General features: G+C 39.4%; 1 protein-coding gene across 6 annotated transcripts in view; it reads left to right on the forward strand.

Annotated features, from left to right (window-relative positions):
• LOC125323714 (muscular LMNA interacting protein) overlaps positions 1–24,868 on the forward strand; it is a 103,660-nt gene that overhangs the window by 28,576 nt on the left and 50,216 nt on the right. For 4 of the 6 annotated variants that reach the window (XR_007202623.1, XM_048298902.1, XM_048298900.1 and 1 more), the window contains exons 2-4: positions 12,900–13,058; positions 15,403–15,771; positions 21,710–23,338. Coding sequence is in view for 5 of the 6 variants with exons in the window: in XM_048298902.1 (XP_048154859.1) it covers positions 12,900–13,058; positions 15,403–15,771; positions 21,710–23,338 (2,157 nt within the window). In the remaining variant the exon portion in view is untranslated. The remainder of the gene's footprint in view (positions 1–12,899; positions 13,059–15,402; positions 15,772–21,709; positions 23,339–24,868) is intronic. The other 2 variants (XM_048298903.1, XM_048298904.1) reach the window with 1 other exon arrangement.

Here is a 24,868-nt window from a genome sequence, read left to right on the forward strand (position 1 = left end):
GAAATTAAAGTCAACCTTTTAAATTAATGGAATTTTATCATCTGCTAGTATATTTGGTCATTTTCTAAAAGAATCTTTATTGGAAAGCAGAGAAAAAGTAATTTCTTGGTACAAGGAGGCTTTTAAGTTACTTCCAAAAATAGCTTGATTAATTACCTTAACTGTCAAACTCTTTTCTCCACACCAATTTCTGGCTAGTTAATAAACAAGACCTAATAGGCAGGGAAGATGCAAAGTCAAAGACTGGAGCTGAGAGACAAATACTGCATGAATACATGAGAATACATGTCACTGATTTCACTTGCTTTAGGTGTCAGAGAATGGGTGTTCCACGGAAGAGGACTGGGCCTGTGGGTACATCTGCCTTTTGCTTTTCTCGGACACCTGAGCTGTCCCCTTGACCTGTAGTCTCTGCTGTAATCAAAACCTCAGCTATACAGCCTTGGCAAGACTGAGTTCCTCATTGCTTTTTTCCTGAAGAAAGATCTGTAGTCAATAGGAACATAAAGTCTAACACTATGGAAAAGAATTTGACATAAACAGTACAGCAGTGCCTTTTTGTAAAAACTGAGTTAAGAATATTTTAAAATAACCTGAAGATTTAGTGAAAAGTGTTCATAATTAAAATTTTATTTGAGTGCCAATACATTGCTGTTAGGATGTTCTTGATACATGGCCTAGAGTTTCAGGGTTTTTAATTTTTTATTAAAATTTGCAACTAGATTTGCTTCTGTGTTATGTAAACCAATTAAGCTGTTCAGAAGACATTGATTATGACCCTTTCACAGATTGCATGATGCCTTGTGCAGGCAGACAGGAGAGCTTTATTAAAAATGCTTGTCATTTCTTAATATTGTTCAGAGGACATATAATCTCTGGGATAAAAAATACTTGCAAGAGTCATTTGCTGATGCAGAACAAGGACTTTTATTAAGTTCAAATCTATTTATTATCTGTAAATCTTCTAACTTGTCAAAACACTGGATGAAAAAGGAGTGCATGTGTTACAGGGTCTTTCCTGTTGAATTCAAATGAAGGGTATATATTTGGTTTAATGATCCCTGCTCTTGAAAATTAAAACTATGACTGATATCTCAAACTAACAAACTGATAACTGAAATGCTTTCATTTTTTAAAACTTTATATTAACCTCCTATTTTAGTTAATTTGAATTTCAATTTCAATCTTCATCCAAGAGATATTTTGTCCCTTTTCAAAGGTAAGACCAAGTTCAGAAACTCAGAATCATACTCATTTTCACTCAGTTCTTGGGGAAAAATTTGACTTATTTCAAGTAACTTTAAGAAAAAATGGTCCAAAGTGATAAAAAAAAAAATCTTCTGAAATCTTGCAGGATTATCCTCAATCCAGGCATTTAGAGCACTGCAGTAAGCAAGCAGTGTTTTCACTGAATCTGTCACCTCTGCTTTTAGGAGACTGCAGAGTCATCTACCACTAAGGCAAAAGGAGCAAAGGTCTCTTTGAATGGCTACAAAATTTTGGACTCTAAAACCTAGAGTTTGAAGAAGAGGGCATGTGTCTTTAGCTAACAGAAAACACAGCACAAGAGAATCTTGACTTATGAACACTCATAACATCATCAAAATCCTCCTTTACAGGAAGAGAGACAGAATCCATCCCATGTAATGTATGTCAGGAATGCCACTTAATGCCCATCTTGAGGGTAATGAGTTCTCCCTAGTGGTGAGGGTGGTTTAAGAATCTGTATGGAACATACTGGAATTACTGACTGTACTGAGTTTATGGGGTATTATAGGAAATACAGGCTTTGAACTATTTTAAGGTGATAAAAATATTTACAAAATCTCTGATGTTGTAGTTCTGTCAAAAAATTAATTCAATTGCTTCTTTAATCTCAAGCTATGGTTATTACATGCGTGCCTTCCTCCAATTTCTTAGAACGAAGATGCAACATGACAGTACAAATACATAGGAATCAAGTACTGAACCTACATTCTTTCTTACTACGTGCAAAAGTGTTTCCCATTGCATTGTCACCTGTATTCTTATATTGGGAACTTCTGAATAAAATCTCAGTAGGAAGTAAATGACAGCGTGTAGATTTTTGTTCATTTCAATTAACTCCCCTCCCCTTTTTTATAATCCTTTGGTCATGTGATCCTTTTGGTTAGTTCATAGCATCTATGGAAAGAGTGTTATTTACACATTTTCAATTGAAACTCTAAAGTGTTCTTTATAACATTGACAGGGTTTTGCTTAAATTTGGAAGACTCTTCTTGAGAAGCGGGACATTAGTAGCATACTTGGTCATGAAGTGTTTTCTCACTATCCAGATTTGTTGGCTAAAGAAATTATGCTTGTTCTTGGTGCAAAATGTACTGTCTGCTGTTCTCCTACAGTTCTTCTATTCTTTCTCCTACACTCTAAAATATCTGAGGAATGGTACATGACTGTATTTAGTGGATTATTATGCCAAAGTGGAAAACTAAGAATTTTTTTAATGAGACAAAGTTTGTATATATATAATATAAAATAATTTAATAAGTAAAAATAAAATTATTTAATTGGAACAAGCGTAGCTATTCTTTCCAACAAATAAAGTCATATGAAAATGACCCTAGCACCGGTAAACATGCAGTATTCATGGTATCTGGGAAAGCTCAAGTTAAATGTTTAAAGACAGCTGCTTTTTAGTGATTAGCACAGAGAAGAAAACAAGATTCTAAGTTTATTATCGTGCCCTCCTGTGAATGTGCAGAAGAAGCCAACAGCCATTCAGCTTTACCTTATTGTTTGCTAGTAGCTGAGTGCCAGAATAATTACTCTTTGTAGCCAGCATTCTTCTGGGCCCACACAGACCTACTCAGAAAATAGCTCATTAAAAGGACCTCTGAAAATCCTTGCTGAGAAGAGGAAAATATGACCTCTTCTTCAGTTTTATCACAGACATTTTGTTGCTGCTCCTTTAGTGTTCAATTTTTTTTTTATCTTCCAACTGTGCTCTACATACTACAGGCAGCAGTCTGCAGAAGGAGGGATCTGAATTATCAGCCCACTGAGTTTTGTTAGTAGGGGACAGGTAAGAATGCTTGTAGATGAGCTTGTATCAATTATTCGTTAAATGCCTGGCACAGATGACTGTAAAGAGTGCAGCTTTTGATGGGAAGCCTATTGCTGATAATACAGGATGAAATAATCCATTGCTTAGAGATTAAAATACTAACTGCCTTCCCCTATGTGTGGTTTGTTTAAAAGCTGAAAATTTAGCAGTTGGTACTTCCAAAGTACTCTGAGTATCCCTAATGTACCATCAATGAGAGCTCTGTTCTCTTCTTTATGGAAAGGAGCTGAGGAATATGGGCTAGCTGGTATTACAAGACTTTCACTGCTGTCTGCTGGAATGACAGCAGAAAAAAAATGATGGCAGATTAACTAGAAGCCCTCAGTCTGGTAATATATGAGTAGATAAAGACTAAGGTTTTAATTTGCCCATGACAAATGTGACAGCATTGCTTTTCTTTTTTCAAAATACCTTTTCCTGACTGTTAAAAAAAACTTGTTAAATCCAGAGGCCAGATGGCTTTTAGAATCTTGAAAAACATATTTGAGAATATGCCATGATAATTTAGTGAGATAACTCCAAAGCATGAAAGATGTGCTATTATCTGTCATTGGTATGTGGGTGGCAGCTGTATGGCCTTTTGAAAATTTAACACAACTCTTTCTTAATATTCTCTTGATCCCTGCTCCAAAAATATAGTTCCTCAGCAGTACAAGTGCCTGGACACAAGTTGTAGCAGTTTGAGAAAGAAGATATCTATTGAAAATGTCATTCTTATTTTAAAATAATAGTAAGAGAAGAGTCCAAACATGGGAGAGAACCTTATAGAATCTGTGCTGCCAAAAGCAAATCACATCAGCCTTTACTTTCCTCCTGCCAGATCAATTATTTTTAAATAAGAAGTTACTTTCCAGTTAAACAAAACTTGTCCCAAACATTTTAACTCAAAACCCTTACTTTTTACAGTTTTCAAAAATGAAAATATTCTAATAAATGAAACTGAAAAAGCCATCAAAAGATTAAATGTACTTTTAACATTGTTTAGGTGACAACTGACAGCAGTAATAAAAGGAAAATTAGAGGAAAAGGAAACTTTTAGGAAATCAGAAAATCAAAATGAGGAGGCAGCTGTCAGTGGAGACATGCATGTAGTACTGGAGGGTGTGTGTGAGCATCTCACTGCATTTTGGCGTTTTGATGAGAGCAGGTGGAGCTGGTTGGTTGTATCAGGGGCAGGAGGTGATGATAGGAGCTGTTAACCTGGGGCATGGGAATGGGCACATTCAAGTCTCACAGAGGTAGCTGCAGTCTCTGAGTGGGGAGTGTTGGAAACTCTCTCATATCCTCTCCTGGAAAGAGTTTTCTTTGCTGAAAGTGCAGTGAGAATGAATTTTAACCTGAAGCTGTAGTCCTTTGGGTTTGAGGACAATTTTTCTTAAAGTAAATGCTACAATTAGCAGGAGACCAGGGTGTAGAGGGCCGTGGTTGTTCATTTATTCCTGTCAGACTAGGATGACTGGAGTGTTCACACTGTGTTGAAGTGTTTTGGATAGTTATACCTGGGGAAACACAGAGAAAATGCTGTTGTGAAACGAATGATGTTGTGTTTGCCAAAATATTGCTAAAGTGCTCTTGCTAACAGCAGGTTTGCCCTGAAGCACTGAGAGCCCTGATATCCAGCATATCCTCATAAGAGTCCATGAGGGATTTCACACACAACTGTTAACCTGGAGAAGTTTGAACTGTAACTCAGCTGCTAAGGTGAGGCTGTACCAGTCCTCCTTTGATTGCATCTAAAAAAAGCAGCAAGACAGTGCTTCAAAACTGAGCAGAAACCCTGCACAGGTGGGAAATGCTCAATGTCATCTGCTGCATCCAGATCACTGCCAAACCTCAAGGGTGTGGTGAAAGACCAGATACCTCGTGCAACTTATGCAAGCTAGAGAAACATATAGAAATGCAAAAATTTGTAGTTACTGTAATTGAAAAATTAGCAGTCTAATCACAGAGTTATAATGTTGTTAATTCCCTTTTCACTGACGGGAACAAGTGGAAGGAAGCACTTCTTACAAACAACATTTATCTGAACCCTTTTACTGTTCAAGATATTGTCATTAAGAGAACGAGGCTGTTGTTATTAAAGCAGATAATTTTTCACAGGGTGTGTTTGGTTCTCAAGCAGCTTTCTCAAACCCTCATGCACTAACTCATATCCAGCTGGCAGGACAGTCCTTAGTGCAGAAGCAGAAGACTTTACTACTATGCCTTTGGCTTCTGAGAGGGTGACCTGTACATGTAATTGTGCAGTATTTGTCTGTGTACAGCAGATACAGCCTTCTTGGATGGTGTTCAATTTGTTCATTGCTGATTCCAGTGTGTCCTGGTGGTCTTGGGCTGGCGCTTGGCATTCTGAATTTATCATTTATTGTGTATTCAACTGGGCCACTTATCTCCTGAGTTTATCCATTTGGGAAAGACTTCTGTGTACTTCCTCTCTTCAACCTGTTGTCTCTTAGCACCTCCTCATTGTACTGTTCACTAAAGTGCACACAAACCCTCACATACATGGGGTTTGTTATTATGATGAAGTCCAGGTACAGACATACTCACACTTCAAGTCAAAATGGTCCTATTATTGCAGCTCATTCCCAATGATCACACAGATGACAGCAACCTAGACAACTTTCTCATTTCTACCACTTTTATTTTCTATGCATTGTTATGGAAGATGTCAGCATCTCCAGTTCTTTGCAGGCAGGTGGATGATGTTGATGGTGGGGCTTATGTACCCCATGCTTTGGGCCCACTTGAAGCTACTTTTCTGTCTTTAATAACAGTTTACTTGTTCCTTCTTCATCAGCCAGCAAATTTTATATCTGAATTTGATGGTGTTTGATATGTTTCATGTATGCCAGATACTGGTTCTTTGCCTGCTCTGTTATCCTTAATACCAGCACACAAGGTTGCATTCCTGTAGTGAGTAACAACTTATTATTAATGATTCATGCTTGTAGCCCTAGGGCTCCTATTCCACACTTGCACTTTCAAGGCTTCTGCGATTATCTTGTGCTTGTACTTTTGGAAGCATCTTTTTAAATCCCTTGGTCTTTTTCAACAGCCTTCAAGCTATGATAGCTGGACATGTAGTATCAGCACACATACATCCTTTTTCTGCAGTCACTCTGAAGTCAATCCATTGTACAAAATTAATGGTCTGTTAGGAGATTAGCTCAATTGGTTAAAGCATATGCTAATAATGCCAAGGCTGTGGGTTCAATCTGTGTATGGGCCACTCACTTAAGAGTTGGACTCATTGATCCTTATGGGTCCCTTCCAACTCAGAACATTCTGTCATTCTGTGAGACATGCAGGGATATGTGCAAGCACAGCTGTGATGCTGGGCACCACCTGCTTCCTAAATGTGTTGCTTGGACCAGTGTCACTGGTGTGTTACCAAACTTGCTCTGCAATGTGTTTTGGAAAGGAGAACTCTGGAGATGCTCACCTGTGGTGGCAGCACGACGTGGGCTAGATTCTCCTGTGGCAGGATTGGCAGTGCTCAGTGTGTGGTGGTGGAACCTCACCGCATGTGAGCCTCAGCTCTGTGGGGAGGGAGCTGCTCTGGCTAAAATCCCCCTGGCCCTCAACCACTCAGACATTTTGGGACACCAAAAGGCAAATGGCTGGTGTGTGATACTGTAAAATTGAATTTCCTTGCTAGCATCATTCCACAAGACTGATGTCTCAGCTCTGACAGATGTAAATAGGCATTTATGTATCCTCCCAGTGCTTGGTTTGAGAACTACGCCTGCTTATTGATAGGTCAGGTTTTGGGAAAAAACTACGAGTGGAATTATGTCATATAGATTAATGGGAATGTGCTTCAAGGTTGCTGTGAGGGTGACAGCAGCATTTTGGGACTCTTACAGAGCTGAAATTGCAAGAAACTGTTACAGGAAAAAGAATAAATTCTAACTTTCAATTTCTCACTGAGTAATCAAGACAGAGCTGTTCAAAAATGGACTGGAAAACTGGGATCTGTTTTGCCTCACTGCTATACTAACGTGACTAAGCTGTGTGCAGCCTTTTTTGTTGGGCGGAGGTATCATGACATTGAATAAGAATATATTATGTATATCAGTTGTAAATGTATCTGTTAATGTGCTAGTATGGATGTTCTGCATATGAAGACATAAGTCCTATAACCTTGTAAGGACCCCAGTTTTGATGCAGATATTTTTCTTTATCTACAGGCACTGGATTTGATATGAAATCTCCCATTTCCCAAGGAGTCTTCTGACCATGAATAATATAATAATATTTGATAAGCAGTCCATGTGCATGTTAGACAGCATCACTTTTTTGTTTTCATTTGGTTTTTTAAAAATTTTCTTTTGCAATCAGCCTTCAAACTTCTTCAGTCTACTTTTGTCAGTCCTTGACTGCCTTCTATGGAAGACCAGATGGCAAGCCTGGCCACACTAGTGAAAAATCAGCAACAATATTTCAGCTTAATTTCTGGTTGATCCACACAGCAAAATAAACACAGGACAGCCAGAAGGAAGGGGTGACTATCTGCTGAGGGAGAAGCTGGAGGCAGTCTGGGTATGGGACCACCTAGCTGTGGTTTTGCACATGGGTGATGGGACTAGAGCAGCTTGAGATGTTACAACAGAGTGTTTTAACTTGGGAGATGTTGCTTCTTAGGAGGTTTAGGAGACTGGAAGCAAATAAGAGGTTTAAGGGTGTCAGTGATACTATAAACATGATTTAAAGGCCCAGGTCATCTTAGGGTCTGACATACTATGACCATTTAGTCACACTGCATATAATTAAGTCAAGTAAGCATAACAGGGAAGGTATTTTACTTGCCCTTAGCAAAAGGAGGAAATTAAAGGTTATCTTTACTTACTTCTCATCAAATTTAGCTACATATGTGTAGAGCAGTATCAAAGAGCAATTACAGTTGTGTAAAGTCTGCTGGGCTGAAGAGCTAATTAAAATGATGTTTGAAAAAAACCACTTCATCTGAATGAGCTCTTGCATTTTGAATAATAGATTAAAATTTTTTAATGTTACAGTGGCTGGGCATACCCTACATTATTCATTTGCTCTTTCTAGTGCTTTACACATATCACACATTCATTTTCAAAAGATACTTGTCTGCATTTGAGTGTGTGTTGATGTATTGAAAGAAGCAGAAATTATTTGCTGAAGGTGATAAAATGGGAACATCATAGGGCCTGGGGAAGCTTCTGGACCACAGTTGTCCTTGGGAATTTTGGCACAAACTTCATTTTGACTGTAATTTCATCCTGGATTTTTGGAATGGGTTTAGCTTTTTCCTCTGAAATTTCACAGAGAGAAAATTGGTGTTCAGATGATCATCTGCTGCTGTTTGTAAAAGGTTTTAGAAAAGCCGGAGCTCATGTTACACAATAAACAGCTAATCCATATTAGGTTACCGTGATAGCTATAATAAGTCAGGATATGAAGATAGGCTGAAGATTCTTACATCTCATAAACTGATAATTCCATCTGACTAGATTTTCTCTGTCTTGAGGAGGAGACAATATCTCTTTGTGGTTTGACTTTAGTCTGAACATAGAAAAGGAGTTTAAGGAGAGATTACAGCACTCGGGCTGTGTTTTTGGATGGCCCCTCTCTCTGGCTGGGTGAATGACGTTAGCTGTGCTCTCTCTGAGTGTCAGAGCTATATTTATCACTCAGGAATCGTGAGCATGTGAATTTGTGCTCTGACCAAAACAGTGCTTCTGTCAACATGTTTCTATGTCATGATGTACCCACTTGTTATTTTGCTATTATTTACTCATAATTTACTTTTCTGTTTTTTAAACAAATACATATCTTCAAAGGAAGAGCTAGATGTTTCAGGAATGAGGTTTTCTCAGGGTGTTGTTTTATTAATGGAATGACTTACATTAACAAATCAGTGGAAGAAGTGGTAACGTGAACCAGCATATTGAATTTCACTTTAGCAATCTGTATTCCAGAAGGAAATCCTGAGAAGCAATCGTTGACAATGGGACCTCAATTTAAATTACAAAATAGGCAGTATGCTGAATGCATATAGAGCATATGAGAGATTAAATGGAAGTGTTAGTTTGTGTTCACAAGGTAACCAAGACATTAAAAATGGGCTCTACAAGTAAGGACTACAGAAGCTGTGGTAATGAAAACAATAATTAATATAATTTAAGTTACTATCCCCAGGGCAGATGTAAATTGATGGTATTAATTATGCAACAAACCTGTTTGTAAATTGATGACATAGGAGCTCGTGGAAGTCATCTAGAATAAGGTTTTTGTTTTGAAGCTTTTTGGCAGTATATTATGCAGCCGCCGATAGACACCAATGGATAGTCAAAGGTTATTTATATTAAACTCTATAATTTATATTCTTCAAAGCACTAACTAACATGAAGGCTGCAATTAAAAACAATCAGTTATTTCATGTGCATAAGGTTGGTTACATAACATAAACCAGAATTCCTTAGTATTGAATTCAATAGATGTCACATTTGGTATTTTTCTGCCGCTGTAACTGTATTGATTCAAGTAAATTCCAGCAGCAGGGAATGTATGGCATTGAATGACTTCTGCTGTTGCAACCAATTTTGGAGAAAAGATGATAAGAAGTTTCATGTATGTTTTTACATATATTTGAATTTTAAGCTTCTTTCTTTATTGTTTACCTCTAAGTATCAGAGTGGCTATTAGTAGATGTAATGAAATGCTGGAAGCCCAGCCTGTTCATTTCTTTTCAGTTCTTCAAGGTTGGAAACATCAGCCAGAGAGAGAGATGGTAAATGAGATGAGTATATGACAAAAGGTGCAAAAATCTTTTCTCTACCTTAAAAAAGAAAGTAGTATGTGACAGTTCCTTCTACTTCACACTGTTCAATTAAAATTTAAATTTTAAAATGTCAAAGTATTTTTTCTTTTTTTTTTTTTATATCTCTAAAATAACCACTTAAAAATAATTCTAACCAAGAAATATTTCTCTTTTGTTTTCCCCCAGTGGCAATGTTTGTGTTTTCTGGCTAGTCACCTGATAGTTGCTTGTCTAGGTTTCTGTGGAGCAGCTTAGATTGCATGACCAGTTTTACCAGCTGGAAGTTCCTGTTTCTCAATTGCTATTAGTGAAACTAAGAGGAACACAGTCCTGTCACTGCTTCATGCAGTATCTAGCAACTTAAAACTGTCTGAAATGCAGTAATTGTATTTGCTTGTGTATGCTTTCTAAACTCTAAGAAAATAATATACACTAGGGGAACATAAAACCATGATTTAATGGCATCTCCTGCCTGAAAAAAATAGTCTTGTTCGCCCATTTTTATGTATTTTCCAATCATAGTTTTAGCTTGCAAACAATTTTGGTGATTATTTCCACAATATCTTTAGGCCAAATACAGAAAAGTTTTCTTTGTGTGTTCTTTAATACCAAAGCAATAAAATTGGAAGTGCACGGTAAGACACAATATAAAATTAGGTGATAGCAAGATCTCTCCATTACTATGCAACAGCCTGGAGCCTCTAGTCTGATTTCTTGTTTGTATTTTCTCATTACAAATATGCAGATAAAATAGTGGGAGTTTAGCAATGCTGCCACATTTGATTGGAATTTGCCATAAATCTGTTTGTGTTTGGGTTTACTATTTGCACATTTATTCCCTCTCTTCCTTTTTCTTTTATAAGGAATATTTTGCCTTCTGTCTCAAGAATGCCCACTGATACAGAACAGCTGTTATCAAGACTAGAGAGTGAGGTAGAGGGGGAAAATGTTATTAAAGACAACCAAAGTAGCCAAATTCATCAGCTGCACTTCCTGATTAGAGAGAGAAGATGAAAGCAAAACTACAGGTCTTCAGGAAAGCAAAGGCCATCTCTAGCTGATTTTAGTGTAGACCCAGGTACTGTGTAAGACTGCCACGAGTTGTGTCAGCAGTACAGAAAGCACTAATGCTAATGTGATGGGTGCTCCTGCCTGTGCGTATGTAATCGTGCACCTTGAAGGCACCTCAGGGAGCAGCAGGTGCTTGGGTGGCGTCTGCATCCCTGGCTGTGTTGTAGGGACTGGCAGCTGCTCGCTAGTGAGTACGTCCTTGAGTACGAATGGTACTCTGCTGACTTTTATCAGGAGCAAGGTTTAATGTGATGGCTAATAATATTTAAAAATTGTGTTGTTGTTTTATAAAAAGTAATGATCAGACTCAGGCACCTTAGCGTCTAAAAGAAAGACAGAGCTGTTGTTTCGCCTTCACATAAAATAACAACCTGAACTCCTGGCATGGTGGATCATTTAGCTGTCACTCTTTTGCTGTTGATTCAGGCCATGCATTATATATTCCAGTGCTTGGTCCCTTGTGTGAAATGGAGGGGGAAGTAAAAGTAGGAGAGCACCTTGTAGCTTCACAGCTGGATGTGTCTGAGAGAGCAGAGTTCTTCCAAACGGTTGAGGAAAGAGCAGTTGACAGCGTTTGTACAAGTAACCTGCCTCTGTTTTGCCTGAGCACTCCAGCAGGCAGCTGTTAGTGGAAGTAACTAATATTTGCTTGGAGTTTTTTAAAACTGGAAATTTTTAATATTCCAGCCACAAGATGATCAAGTAATGTAAACCATAATTCCACTCTGTTCCACAATTGCTATTTACTTATGGATGCAAATTACAAAGCAGCATAATGAGAGTCATAGCTCTTCAATCTGTTTCACTTTAAACAAGCAAGCAAAAAAAAAATAAAAAAGAGCCAAAGCAATAATCCTGTTTTCCTGTATGATTCAATACAGTTCAAGCCTCTGCATATTAGAGTTCATTGAAAAGACAATTAATAGCCATAAGGTTTACATCAGATGGTATAACAAAGGAAAATCAATGTACTCCATAGTTATAAATCAGAAAACAGAATTTCTTTACACCAACAAGTAGTGGGAAAGTCAGCATGTCAGGTTCAGTGGTTTGGGGTGTGGTTCCCCCTATTCACCTTGCGAAGTCATGTGCAGTTCCTCTTCCTGAAGTCTGGCAAAGCAACTGAGAGTTTTACAATGATGTGGACTTCTTTTTCCTGTTCCATCTCCTGTGAAGGAGATGGAAGTGATAGGAGAGCACTGTGATAAAATTGAACATTTAGGTGAAATTACCTTTGTTTAGTCTTTCTTGTGTTTGGTGCGTTCGGGCCCTATGTACACAGTCCTACTGAGAGGGCAACAGGGGGAGGGAGAAATAAGCAGACAAACAAGCAATTAGTTGGTGTATGTGGCTGAATAGCTCAAAGAAAATGGAGAAGATACTTGAATCACAATTAATTCCAGATATTGCTCAGAATTAGCTGCATTTGCATTAGAAAATGTGAACATGTTTTGCTTTTTTTTTTGCAGAGCAAAGGTTTTTCCTATTTGTTTAAGTTGTTAAGCAAATACTCTAGGGGCTATTATTTGCCCAGATACATTGGTATAATTGAATTGTTGTCCTACTGAAGTGGAGTTAAACAAAGATAAAAACAGCCTTGAAGTGGATTGAATATGGTTTTCTGATTTTGTTATGGAAAATTGAAAGAATAGCAAGCTATCAAACAAAAGTTCCTCTGTCTGCTGTGCCACACCACTAGAATATATAGAATGTTGATGAGTATAATCAAGGCAGTATTTTGTCTGTTAAATAAGGCTTTAATACACAATTACCCAATTTAAAAAAACCACCAAAGCAAACACCAGTATAGTTAATAACAGACATGTAAGTTATGTAGATTAATTATTTCATGTTATTAATATTACCTCAACTCTGATAAAAATCATCTTTATTTGGATAAAGAATTTGAACTAATTTTGTGTTTTGTAGGTCACTTCTCAAGAATCTGGAACCAAACCATTGACCTTCACGTTTGTACCATCCATTGGACAACTTCCAACTCATTTTGAGGTTGTGGATATCTCTAAGTTCCTTGTGACAATCCCAGAGGATCCAAAGGATCTGAGCAACCTAAATATTGTAAATAAGGTAGATTTTTTGTTTGCATTATTTTTTCCACTTCTTCAAAAGATAAAGAAAATTTTATTCTGAGCATTGCTGAACTGAAGCTCTTTCCCTTGAATGGTTTCTTGGCTTGTGCTTGGTTTAATTACCAAGATGTGGAATCATTGTGCAAGAGAAGGCAGGTATCTGCTCAATAGCTTGCTTTGCCTTTGGCAGAGTTTATATTGGAAGGAAACCCTTGATCATCTCAATTCTGTCCTCTGTCAGTCATGCAATGGCAGATGACAGGAATTCCTTCTTGATCTTCATGACAGCAAGGGTGGTGTGCAAGGAGTGTTATCATATGGAAATTGACCAGGAGTTGTTCACTGGATCCTGGCTTCAGCAAATGCCAGTGCTGTGGCTACCAGAAAAGGTGCCAATCCTATTCATAGCTGCATAGTAATGCATCAAATTGGAAGCGAGCTTTTGATTTTTGAAAGCTTGTCCCTGTGATTTCCTGCAGTGGTGTAGCCAGCTGCGCAACATTCCTGGTTCTCCTTCCTTTAGTCAACCCTTTGTTTGTTATTCCTTTCCTGCCTGACAACACTTAATGCCCTCTTATTTTATTCCATGCTGCTTGAAAGGCTACTGCAACTCTCAGGTTAATATTAATGCTTATGGCAATTCTGGTTTTGTATAACAGCTCCTTCCCTGGGGCATTGCTGGGGCTGTGTGGATACAAATATTACTGCTAGCAAGAATTTTTCTTGCTTCTTTCCAGTCCCGTGAGATATTTTTCTCTCTCACGGAAGATATTAGCAGAGTTCTATAAACTATGAACACCTGCGACCTTGCAGAGCTCTGTTTATAGTACAGTAGAAAAATATTTTGACAATGGATGTTTTAGGATTTTAGCCAATCACCCCAAGGGGTGGATGATCCTTTGACCAATTAGACTATGAAGAAAAAAGTCTATAAAAGAGTTTGTAAAACAATTAAAAAAATCAATCTTGCTGCGCAATTCCTGCCTGTTGGATCTCTCCTCTCCTCCCTACCACTGTGGGACACCGTAATACGGCTGCAGTTCTGGGTGCTCTTCCATGTAAAAAACTTTTCGCAGTAGTTCACAGCCCTCTGACCTGAACATGTTCCAGCATTTCAGTGTCCTATCTGAGAAAAAAGCAGCTAGGTCTGGGCAAAGGATGGATATATTTGAAGAGACATTGACTGGAATATTATCCTCAGGCAGTTTAACTCATTAGTTACATTTACAGCTGCTCAGTACAGGTTTTGTTAGAAGTAATGCCCAGGATAAAGCAGAATCAGGTCTTCCTGTCATCCATCCCTGTGTATTTCTCTGTAGACAGAGGAAACTTTTCTGGCAGTTGATGCAGTTGTGAGGCCTTCATAGCACAGATTAGTCCCTATTCTAAAATGTCTAGGACCTGAACAATATTTCAACAACCAACATCAGATAATCAAAAGAACACTGTCAAACTCATAATGCTGATATCCCCCTCTGTGGTCCAGTATTTTTTCAAAGAACTGAACTCCGGGACTCATGAAGCTGCAAGTGCAGTGCAGATTTGCAATTACCCTGTTCCTCAAGCAGCACTCAAATATGAGCCCCATCTGGAGGCTTCCTCTTGCAGTACACAGTATGTCTATTCATTTACCTGATTCCTCCTCTGAGGGAAATATGATTTACAATAGCAGTTTTGATTTTGAATGATTTAATGATATGTGTGTCATATGTGCAGTTTGCACTATTCCTGCTTTCATCCAAAGTGTACTCGAGAAGTGACATACTGGATGTGGAAATTGCAGAACATATGAAGAACAATTGTGGCCTGTGCTGCAAAACTTGAACATACAGTAAAGCTCTCTGACCTCTGAGTCTGTTTGCTCTCTTTGGAGAATGCCTTGTCTTAAGGGCCTTTGTTTCTTCATTAATATGTATACGTTTTGTCCCAGATTAGTCTGTCAGACTCCTCTGAGGAGCATTGTCTGCTCTGTGGATCCCGCAGTCGGGGTGCCTTCCCATCATGTCTGGTGTAGTCAGGTCTGACAGCTCATTCGGCTTGACTGCACCCTCCTCCTCGGTTCCCGCGCCGGCCCTGTCTCGGGCCATCGCTGTGCTCAGTGCCCCCTGTTGCTCTGTGAGTTGCTGGGAGGGCAGCCCCCACAGCATTGGCTGGGGGGCTGGAAGCTGGGACTCCCTGGGGAAGTGGCTTCTGCTGTGTACTCATGCCTAAATTCTTCATTTGCCTACTGCACTTTTGGTAGTGCAGAGACAGACACTACTGAAAGCCAAAGTTACTTCACATTTTGGGGAACCCAAATAAAATGCAGTTAATTTGGCTCTTTTTCCTTGTATCTTTTGCAGTCTGACACAGTCTCTGATGAGCTGGTCTTAAAGAGTGGGGCCAAACAAGACTGTGTGTCCACTGTCTGTACAGACAGCACCCGAACGGCTTTCCGGTCCCTGGGGTGTAATTCAAGCAAAGGAGAAATGCAGGAGAATGACCTGTTTAAGGCTGAGTTTATCCTGATTACGGACTCTGGTGATGAAGATGAAGTAGCTGCAGCCTCGAACAACGTCCGTCAGCCTTCCAATGGCTACGGTCCCATCAGTGCTCAGCTGCTGACCACGTCGCATGTTTCCCCTGGCACTGGGGCAGGGAAACCTCCTGGTGATGGGCACCTTCCAGGTGCTGCACTTTCCCATGGTACTACTGATCCACAAAAACATCAGGTAACAAGCTCTTCAGACTCTAGCGATAACCTTTGCTTTCTAAACCTTTCAGGATATGGAGCCAGCTTGTACAGCAGCTTGGTCAATTTGTTCTTTAATTAGCCTTTTCATTGGCCATTTCTGTAACATTTGGACCTTAAGGAGGTGGCCCAACCCTTCTGACTTGCTGCCTCTCCATATGATTCTGGTGTGTGTGTGGAGCAGATAAGGGAGATGTATTCTTTCCTTTTAAGAGCAGTTCATCATGACAGCAAGTTAATCAGGAGATGTTAGCTTCCTACCTAGTCTAAATTGTGTGGGGTAATTGAAATCAATAGAGCCTTGAGATCATTTGAATTACTGGCATCAGACTTCCCAGAACTAGATTCTTTTTTTTTTCTCAGCACCTCTTGCAGCCTTTTATGCAAGAGAAAGAGGCTGTAAAAAATCCTATTATTCTGATTGTTGGATGGTACACCTGACTTTGCACAAGTGTAAAGAACTAATGAAGATGAAATTTCCATTTTTTGTGAACCTTTATAGGTGCATTTATTGAATGGTTAAATTTTAAATTCTCCCTGGGGCATTTCCAAAAAGGGTCTTTGAAATGTTTCATTTACAAATGCATCAATCCAAGCTACTGCATGAAAAGTTAATGTCTCCCATCTTGGAAAGAACACTGATCTATATTGAAGGGTGTGTATGCAATGGAAAATTCCACCTTTAGCAAAATAACAACATCCTTCTCACATGAAATTAATTCAGGCATTTCCTTTGACCTTGAAAATGCAATTCTTAATTGATAATTTGAAAGCAAACATTAAGCATGGCTACTTTGTTTCTGAAAATGAATAGGATATCCTATCTTGTGTTGAAATACTTTTGCCACTCAATTTTTTCATCAAATTCAGTGTAAATTTTTGATTGAAGACATTGTGAATAAGAAATCCACTCTGGGATTCACGGAAGTATGAAATGTTCATTTCTTCAGAGAAACTCCCAGTGAAGTCAGTGAGAATTTTCCATGAGGAAGGTTAAAGGCATAGGTAAGCATACATAGAGGAAGCAGCCTGTAAGAGAATACTTGTCTTGAGGAAATACAAATTTACTTTAGTAATGTTCAGGCTTACTTCAGTGATTTTTTGAAAAGCTTTTACAGAAATTGTGTGAATTTTGGAATACTATACAGAAGAGTTCCTATGTTGAATCTTTCTTAAGCTTCTGGTGACTTGGCAAGTAAAGAGGATTTTGGCTGGTGAGGTAACAGAAGATAAAGATTGCACAGAACACGAAATAAAGCCTAACTTTGCTAACTATTCACCTGGACAGGAAGAGAGGCAGTACGTAATATAGCAATTGCATATCTTGTCATTATTCTTTAGTCACAAGTTTTCAAGACCTTACTTCCACAGTCTTCATTATCTCAGTATCTTTAGCCCTCTCTATCGCTTGATAAATAGATGTATTTACCAAGCTGCCTTTCACTGTTGTTCTGATTCTACGGCGTTTCTGTAGGCATCACTCTTTCTCGCTTGATATCTAATGAAAGATCATCATTTCTGAAATGAAGGAAAACTATGAAAAGATTAAATAGATGCATGGTTTATCTGTTGGTACATTTCCTTTGTAAAATGGATTCCATATATGGGCTATCTTTTCAGTTCGTGGATTATAAGGGCAGTATCATGTCCCTTTTAAGAGTTATTGCATACAACATTATGTTAATTTAAAAGCATAATTAGACAATGAGTTTCCTGTCAGATGTGAAAAAAGCAAGGACCAGTACTGGGGAGCATTGTGTTGCAGAAGGGATCACTCTAACTGACCCAGAGGGCTCATTCAGCTTCATTAATTTCTGACTTAGTTTAAATGAAGGAAAAAAAGGAAAGAATTAAAAAAAAAAAGAAGTTTCTGTTCTGTGAAAAAAAGGAAGGAATTAAAAAAAAGGAAGTTTCTGTTCTGTGAGACATAAAAGTCCTGACTGATGTTGGAAAATGCCACACTATATTCAAAATCTGAAAAAAATAATCTGTTATTCTGGTCATATTTTGAGCCTTTTGATAATAGTTTAATGTTTATATATTGTGTTGGGGGGTTTTCTGCCATTTCTATTTTTATGTTAAAAGGAGTCAAGCCATGCAAGAGAGAGTCAGACTGACTCCTGCCTTTGGGAATTTACCCTTTGGGTTGAGCAGGGTGTCTGCTTCTCTCAATGTCAGGGTGTGAGCTCAACTTGGAGAAATTTCTTGACTCACTGTGGGGATCAGTAACCAAAAGGAATTTCAGTCACTCGAAGTCACTTGACATTCCTCTGTCCATTGAGTGGCATCCGGTTTGGCTTTTCCAGACAAGTAAGTCAGGAGTCCCTACAAACTCCTGCCATTGCTTGGACAATGCACCTTCCTTGTTGGCAGAAAATGGACTGTTCTAAATAGCATTTATATTAATTGGGTCTCAGCTCACAGTCTGATTTACTGTGTTGTCTCCAGGAATTTTGTTAAGTTTTCCACAGTTTCCAGTGCTTCCTTGTGGCTTTCTGGTTCTGAGGTTGCAGTCGTTGTAGGTAATTTCTTTTTATTTTTCCTATCTATAAGCAGATTCTACTGAGATCAAAGCATGGTTAGCTGGGCCCAGAATCAGGTCTACATTGAAGACATGATTCACTCAGACATGATTTCTGCCTTTTGGACTCTCAGCTTACACACTCTTTCCCTTTTCCTGTTTGACCAGCACATCTTTCAGGGTCTTGCTGGTATAGCTAACCACATCTTTTGTGCCCTTCAAAAACAATGTGACCTCACCAGAATGACCATTTGCCTTGCGTCCAACTCAGTTCTGCCATTTCAAATGTGCTGAAGGTCTCCTGGGCAAGGCTCAATACTAATATTATGTCCACTTTGATAATTCTGGAATGATTATCTACAAGGCATCAAGATCTTTTTCAAGTGCCTTTATCCCTTTGTGCTGATGTAACCTTGCCACCTATTTCAACTTTCTTCATACATTTTTGGGAAATGTTTATCTGAGCTGCTCCTGAGAAGAGCAAAAGACTTGCAGTTGAATCACAGACCAAAGCAACTCAAATCTGCTTTGGTCACTCACTTCTTCTGCACCAATCCAATTCACCTACAGGAGGGTTTTAAAGTAGAGAAACTGAACAGAAGAAAAATCCACAGATTGAGGGACGTTATTATATCTCGCCTACTGGCACTGTTGAGGCTGCAGCTGTAAAACCATGGTCAGTTTGGTGGCCAGCAACCCTCAGATTCAAGAGAGACGTGAGGAAGGGAGTGGGGTATAGCACAAAGGTGTAAATATGTCTGGGGCACATGTGAGCTGAGGCTGAAGGAGCTGGCTTTGTTGACTCCCACCAAGAGACAGCCAAGGAGGCATCTAGAAACTGCCCAGGACCACTGGCAGGGCAGTTACAGACATGACAGAGCCAAACTCCTCTCTGCAGTGGCAGGTGAGGCAGCAATGGCTGCAAACTGCAGCGTGCGAGATCCCAGCTGCTCATCAGAAGCAGCTTCCTCAGAGGGAGGTGGTGCAGCACTGGCACAGGCTGCCTGGGGGTGCTGGAGCTCCATCAGAGCTCTGGAGACTGGGTGAGACACGGCCACAGCTGACCTGACCCGCTGGCACTGGTGAGAGCCCTGCTTTGAGTAGGAGGCTGGACTAGATGACCTCTGGAAGCCACTTCCAACCCACTTTGATTATGATTTCCTGATCCTGTAAATAAGAGGTTGATCATCTGTAGATGTGGTTATTAATATTGTGTTACAATAGCAAAATCATTTCTGACGACTTGATTAATGGCTCAATTAGCTCAGCATGTAAATGTTCAGTGGTATTTAAACATGAAGAGTACTGAAAAATGTCTTTATTTTACCTGCAGGAGCATATTTGTCATCTGCTATCATGAACATTTTTGTAGCTGCTTATAAATCTTTCTTCTTGAGTTTTAACTAATTAGAAGTCACTGCACATCCTGTGCTTTTATTATGAAGTTTCATATTTAGTCCTCATTTCCTTTTAATCTGTTGTCTTTGTAAGGGAAATTTATCTATTCTATTTCGAAATAGAGAGATTTCACACCCCAGCTCTGTTTCGGTAGTTGATCAACTTCCCGAATTAATTATTAAATTCAGGAGGCTGCTTCAAGTTATCAGATTTATTACCACACTGCTTTTTAACTCGTTAAATAATTTTATTTTTCATGACATATTTAATAATAATTTTAATAATTATTAAATACTGGTAAATTAATCTCGATTTCCAGTATTTTTCTTCTTCTTAATTAGCAGCTTTTTGAGCAAGAGTCATAATTTCTCAATCCAATAGAATATATGTACAATGATATAAACAACATTAATTTTTATATTCCAATATTTGTCCTGTATTCTTCCATTGCCTTTCCACTTTGAAATGGGATGCCTTAATAAATGTGTAAAACAAGGGGAAGTCAGTGTGGTTGTAAAGGCGTTCATATGTTTTGTGTTTATTCCTATAAATCAAAGCATTGACCTGGCTTTTCTGAAGTTACCTTATACAGAAAGTGTCTTTGGTTTAAAAGGCTTGCTTTTTGTATGGTATAATTTAGCAGGAAGAGCCCACTGATTTTAAGTTCTAAGGGCTAATAGGGTTTTGAAGTGTGTATTTAGCCCATATTTAGGCATAGTTTTGCCCTTGAAAACTTTTAAGTCTTGCTCTTCTGTCACAGCTTCTTCCAGCATGTGCTCTCACTTGAAAATTAGCTGTTTTGTTCTTATTTTTATTTTGTTATGTATCAATGATATATTACATAATACTAATCCTAATCATCATCATCATAATTCCTCTCTTCTATGGGTAAGACATATGTATTAAAAATATAATTCATAGGCTGAGCCACAGCCATGAGCAAGCTGTGTGTTGAAGGGTATAATTGTCTTTTACAGAGCTGCATAATCTTTTCAGGGTATCTAACAATAGTTAAATCGGTGTTCTTATATTTACATCAAGTTTGATGGAATTAGAGTCAATTTCCCTGCTTTCAAATCACTCAGTCAAATGTTAGGTGACAATTTGTATCCTTTTGGTTTTACAGTTGACTTAACTTACTATTTCACACTGATATGTTTTATTCATATTGTGTATACCTCAGTTTTTAATTTCAGCATTATAATAACTTGGAAGATTTTGAGAGAATTTCTTTCTTTAGAAGCATGAAACTGTATAACAGGTTGATAATATACTTGTATGCTCTAATTAGTTTTGACAAATCCTAATTAGAATGGACCCAAGAAAAAAGACACTCATGAAAGAGCTCATTACTGTTTTATTAGTGTATCGAAAGACTGTGGAGAAGGGGATAAGGACTCTTACATGCCTGCAAACTGTCAAAAGCTCTGCTCTGTGAATGACAGGAGAAGTGAAAAGCAAACTGGATGTCTGATTTAAGTTGTTCCAAGCAAATTTCTCATTCTGATATCACAGTGCTGCAGAAGGAGTTGTTTACTGAATGAGAAAAAGAGCACTTGGCTTGAATCCCATTTTCAGAAAGGCTGCTTTCCACTGAACTGTAAAAGTGAGATGGGACACTACTGCATTTTTTTTACCTTCCGTTGTGTTTATTTTTTGTGGATGCCATCACATGATTCCAGACACTCATGGCACAACTGTCTTGGGTTTTACCTAAAATGAAAAATACTGTGGCCTTGAACCTTGTTTATATCAACAAAACTGGGGTGTCATAAACCCAAAGTACCACACAGCTTGTCTGTCTCAGTCACCTCCCCATGAGAACCTTATCCATCAGGCTGTATGCCCAAGCTGAAAACAACCCTATGCTTTTAATCCACGCAGCAGTACTAATGGAAACCCTATACGCATGACCACAGGACTGAAATGTGGGGTGTTTAACAGTTCCACAGGTTCCACCTATATTAACAATTCTGTTTTGTTTTTTTTTTCTCTCCAGTTAATTTCTACTCTTTCCACCTCTGATCATCTTTCCTCTAAACCACCTGCTGTCCACTTAATTTCTCCAATTAATCAGAAAGTAGCGTGCGGTGCCATGGTTAACATGAATCAAGCCTCTTCGCTGGACGAGTCCTGTAACAACTGGCAGTCAGCAACTGGGTTTTCTAAGCAAGACTCATCTCTCTACTTTCAGTCTGTTTCCCATAGTTCATCTCCCTCAATGTCTAAAATATCCTCTTCTGCATCAAAGAGTTGGTACTCCACTCCTCAATTGTCTGATAACCTACAAACACCAAGTCTCTATAGTCCTGGCTGTGTTTGCAAAATGGGAGGCTTCTCCACATCCTCTGTTCCTGCAAGGAGCTCAAGTCTTTCCTCCAATCCTCCATGTTCAACGGAAATTCAAAGATCTTTAGCTCAGTCTCTATCCCCCAGTTCTTCCAAAAGATTGAATGCTTTGTCTCCTCTCCCTGTACATATAATAACACATTCATTATGTCCTAGCCCTAAACCTTTGTCTCCACCCTCCCTTTATGGGTCCTCTTCGACCATATGTAGTATAAATGAGCCTTGCTCACAAACATTATCCAGAGGAAATTCAGCCAAGTCAGGAGTCAAATCCCCTCTGCCAACCAGACTGACTCTCTTAACTGCTATTTTGAGATCAGGCTCCTCTCAGCAGAGACCACTTTCTCCTGCTTCTTGTCCCACATTTTCCCCCAGCTCCCTTAGTTCATCAACATTTGCAATAGATCAAAAGTACGAAACAACTCCCCCAACCCCCAAGAAATCTGTTTTAAGCCCTCCTATAAGCCTAGATTCTCCCAACAAAGAGGATTATTGGCTTTCAGGATGGGCTCAGCATCTGCTTTTACCTTCCAAGCCACATCCCACGCCTCGAGCGAGGTCCCTTTCTCCTAAAAAGCACCTTCCAGTTCAATCACTTTCTCCAGACTTCCGAAATTCTCTGTCATCCCCTGTCTCCTCCCACAGAAGATCAGTTGCCTCTCCAGATATGCAGTCTTCACTGCCTCCTCCTTGTGCCCCGGCTCCCTCTTCCTTAGCATGCCCCACCTCTCCTTCTCCAGAAGGGCCGAGGTATTCTGCCTCCAGGTCCCAGGGCCCTCAGAAGTCTCACAGAGTACACACTTACTCACCCATCTTTACTTGCCGGTCATACCCTTTGCTTTCTTCTACCAATCTTAGTGGTGCATTGTCTCCCACCCTAGAAAAACACTCATCTCCTTCCCCAAGTCTTTTGCACTCACCTTCTAGATCTAAATCAGATTCATCCCAAACATCTGTTCAGGAGATCAGTGCCTCCTCTCCTACCCCTTCTAGCATCTCAGAGCAGTGGTCTCTCCCACAGCGTCACTCTACCCCACTGGTTCCACAAACTAGTAGTATTAATTCCCATCCACTGCAATTTAATTCTTCATTGGTGCAAGCAAATTTTAGGTCTAACTCCTCCTCTCCAAGACCTGAGCATTCTGCCACCTCATCCGTGTTAAAGTGCAGATCTCCCATCTCAGACAAGTCACCAGGCACACTACCATCAAGACCCAGAGAGCTGACTTCGCCACAGTCTTTTTCCCTGCCTCCTGACCATGAAAACATCAAACCCAAGGTACTCTTGGTGCATGCTTATTTTACAATAGTTCTTTGTTCCTGTAGGGAAAAATCACGTCCACGTTTCAAAATTCTGGTAAAATAAATGGGACGTGAAAAAAATGTGGAAAAGCTACAGGTTTTGTATTAATAGTGAAGATAGTGAAAATGAAATCCTACCCTTCAAATTGCTAGCAATGTGTTCTGTATTATGGAGAAGATGGTGTAGGAATCCTTTAGCACAAAAAAGAAGATTCATGAGTGAGATGATTTACTGCTAAAGATGGGTTTGTGTCCAGTGGCTCTGATGTACATTTCGTACACCTATTTGTGGAGCTTGCCTAAAATCCTGGTCTGTCAAAAATCAACCATGAAGAATGTTCTAGTCACCCCATTCTAAAGTAAATCCATATGTGTTCCCAGGGAAAGTAATAGAGGTGTGGTGGTCTTAGGTGCAGGGCTGAGCAAGAAGCAGTTTAATCTAATTGATATGAACTAGATGTTCCAGGGGTAAGTGATTCCCAAGCACCTCATCCCACCTGCCCTCCTCACTTCCCAGGAGGCTTTCCTCACCCCAGCCACCCTGGGACCAGCCCAGATGCACTAATGAGCTCAGCCTGAGCAAAGACTTTGTGGCCAAGGGCCAGCAAGGGAAGATAAGGACAGACTCCTGCTTCTTCCCTTTCTTTTGTACTCTTCTATCTTTGGTACTTCTCTGATCTTGTTGTGCTAGACAGAGGATGAGGAGGGAAAAAAAGCCAAGCTTCCTACAGCATGAGCTACTGCAAATACAAAAGTCTCACACCTGGCAGATCAGCCATGCTCCTGCTGTTTGTCATCCACCCGAAGTCAGGAGAGCTATCACAGAGTGAGAATAAGCAATGATGGCAATTGCTGCAGGAGGGCTTGGGAACCAGGCATACTGTAGATTTAAAGATGTATCTCAAGACTGGGAAGGGAAGGGTATCCAAAAACATGCAGCAGGTAGGTGAGAACAAGAGAGCTGCTGTGCAAAAAGGAAGAGTTAGTTGCAGAAGGCATCAGAGCTGCACGAGGCTTTCCAACCTCTTTTATCTTATCTTTGCACTCTGGGCTTCCCTTGTGCTGTGTTCCCATCCTCTAACTCATATCTGAGCTCTGTCCATCACAGAAAGTCTATCATAGTTTATTGATTTATTTGCTCACAGCACAAAATTACAGCCTGGTCCACCAGATCAAGTTGTGTCAGGTGTGTTCCTAACAGCTTAGCCATGGCAGGGGGTGACTTAAAAATGTTAATTGGAAATGAGAGGTTAAAATCGGCACAAAGTAGCAATTGTCATGAATGGTTCTTTTAAAATCCAAACAAGCCAAGAGGAACCATTTTGCCAAGCAGAGATGTACGGTGTTGTTACACCCTATCATTATTAGTTAATGAAACAAAAAAAGAGATATGAAATTGTAGAAATTCCAAGAAAAAAGCCCCTGAGATCAAACTGTAAGGCACAACCAAGCCTGCCGACTGCAAAACAGTTGCAGTTCCTATTAGTTGGTGCATTGAGCACTGTGA

Source organism: Corvus hawaiiensis, chromosome 3 (assembly GCF_020740725.1).
Source record: "Corvus hawaiiensis isolate bCorHaw1 chromosome 3, bCorHaw1.pri.cur, whole genome shotgun sequence".
Classification (NCBI taxonomy): Eukaryota; Metazoa; Chordata; class Aves; order Passeriformes; family Corvidae; genus Corvus; species Corvus hawaiiensis.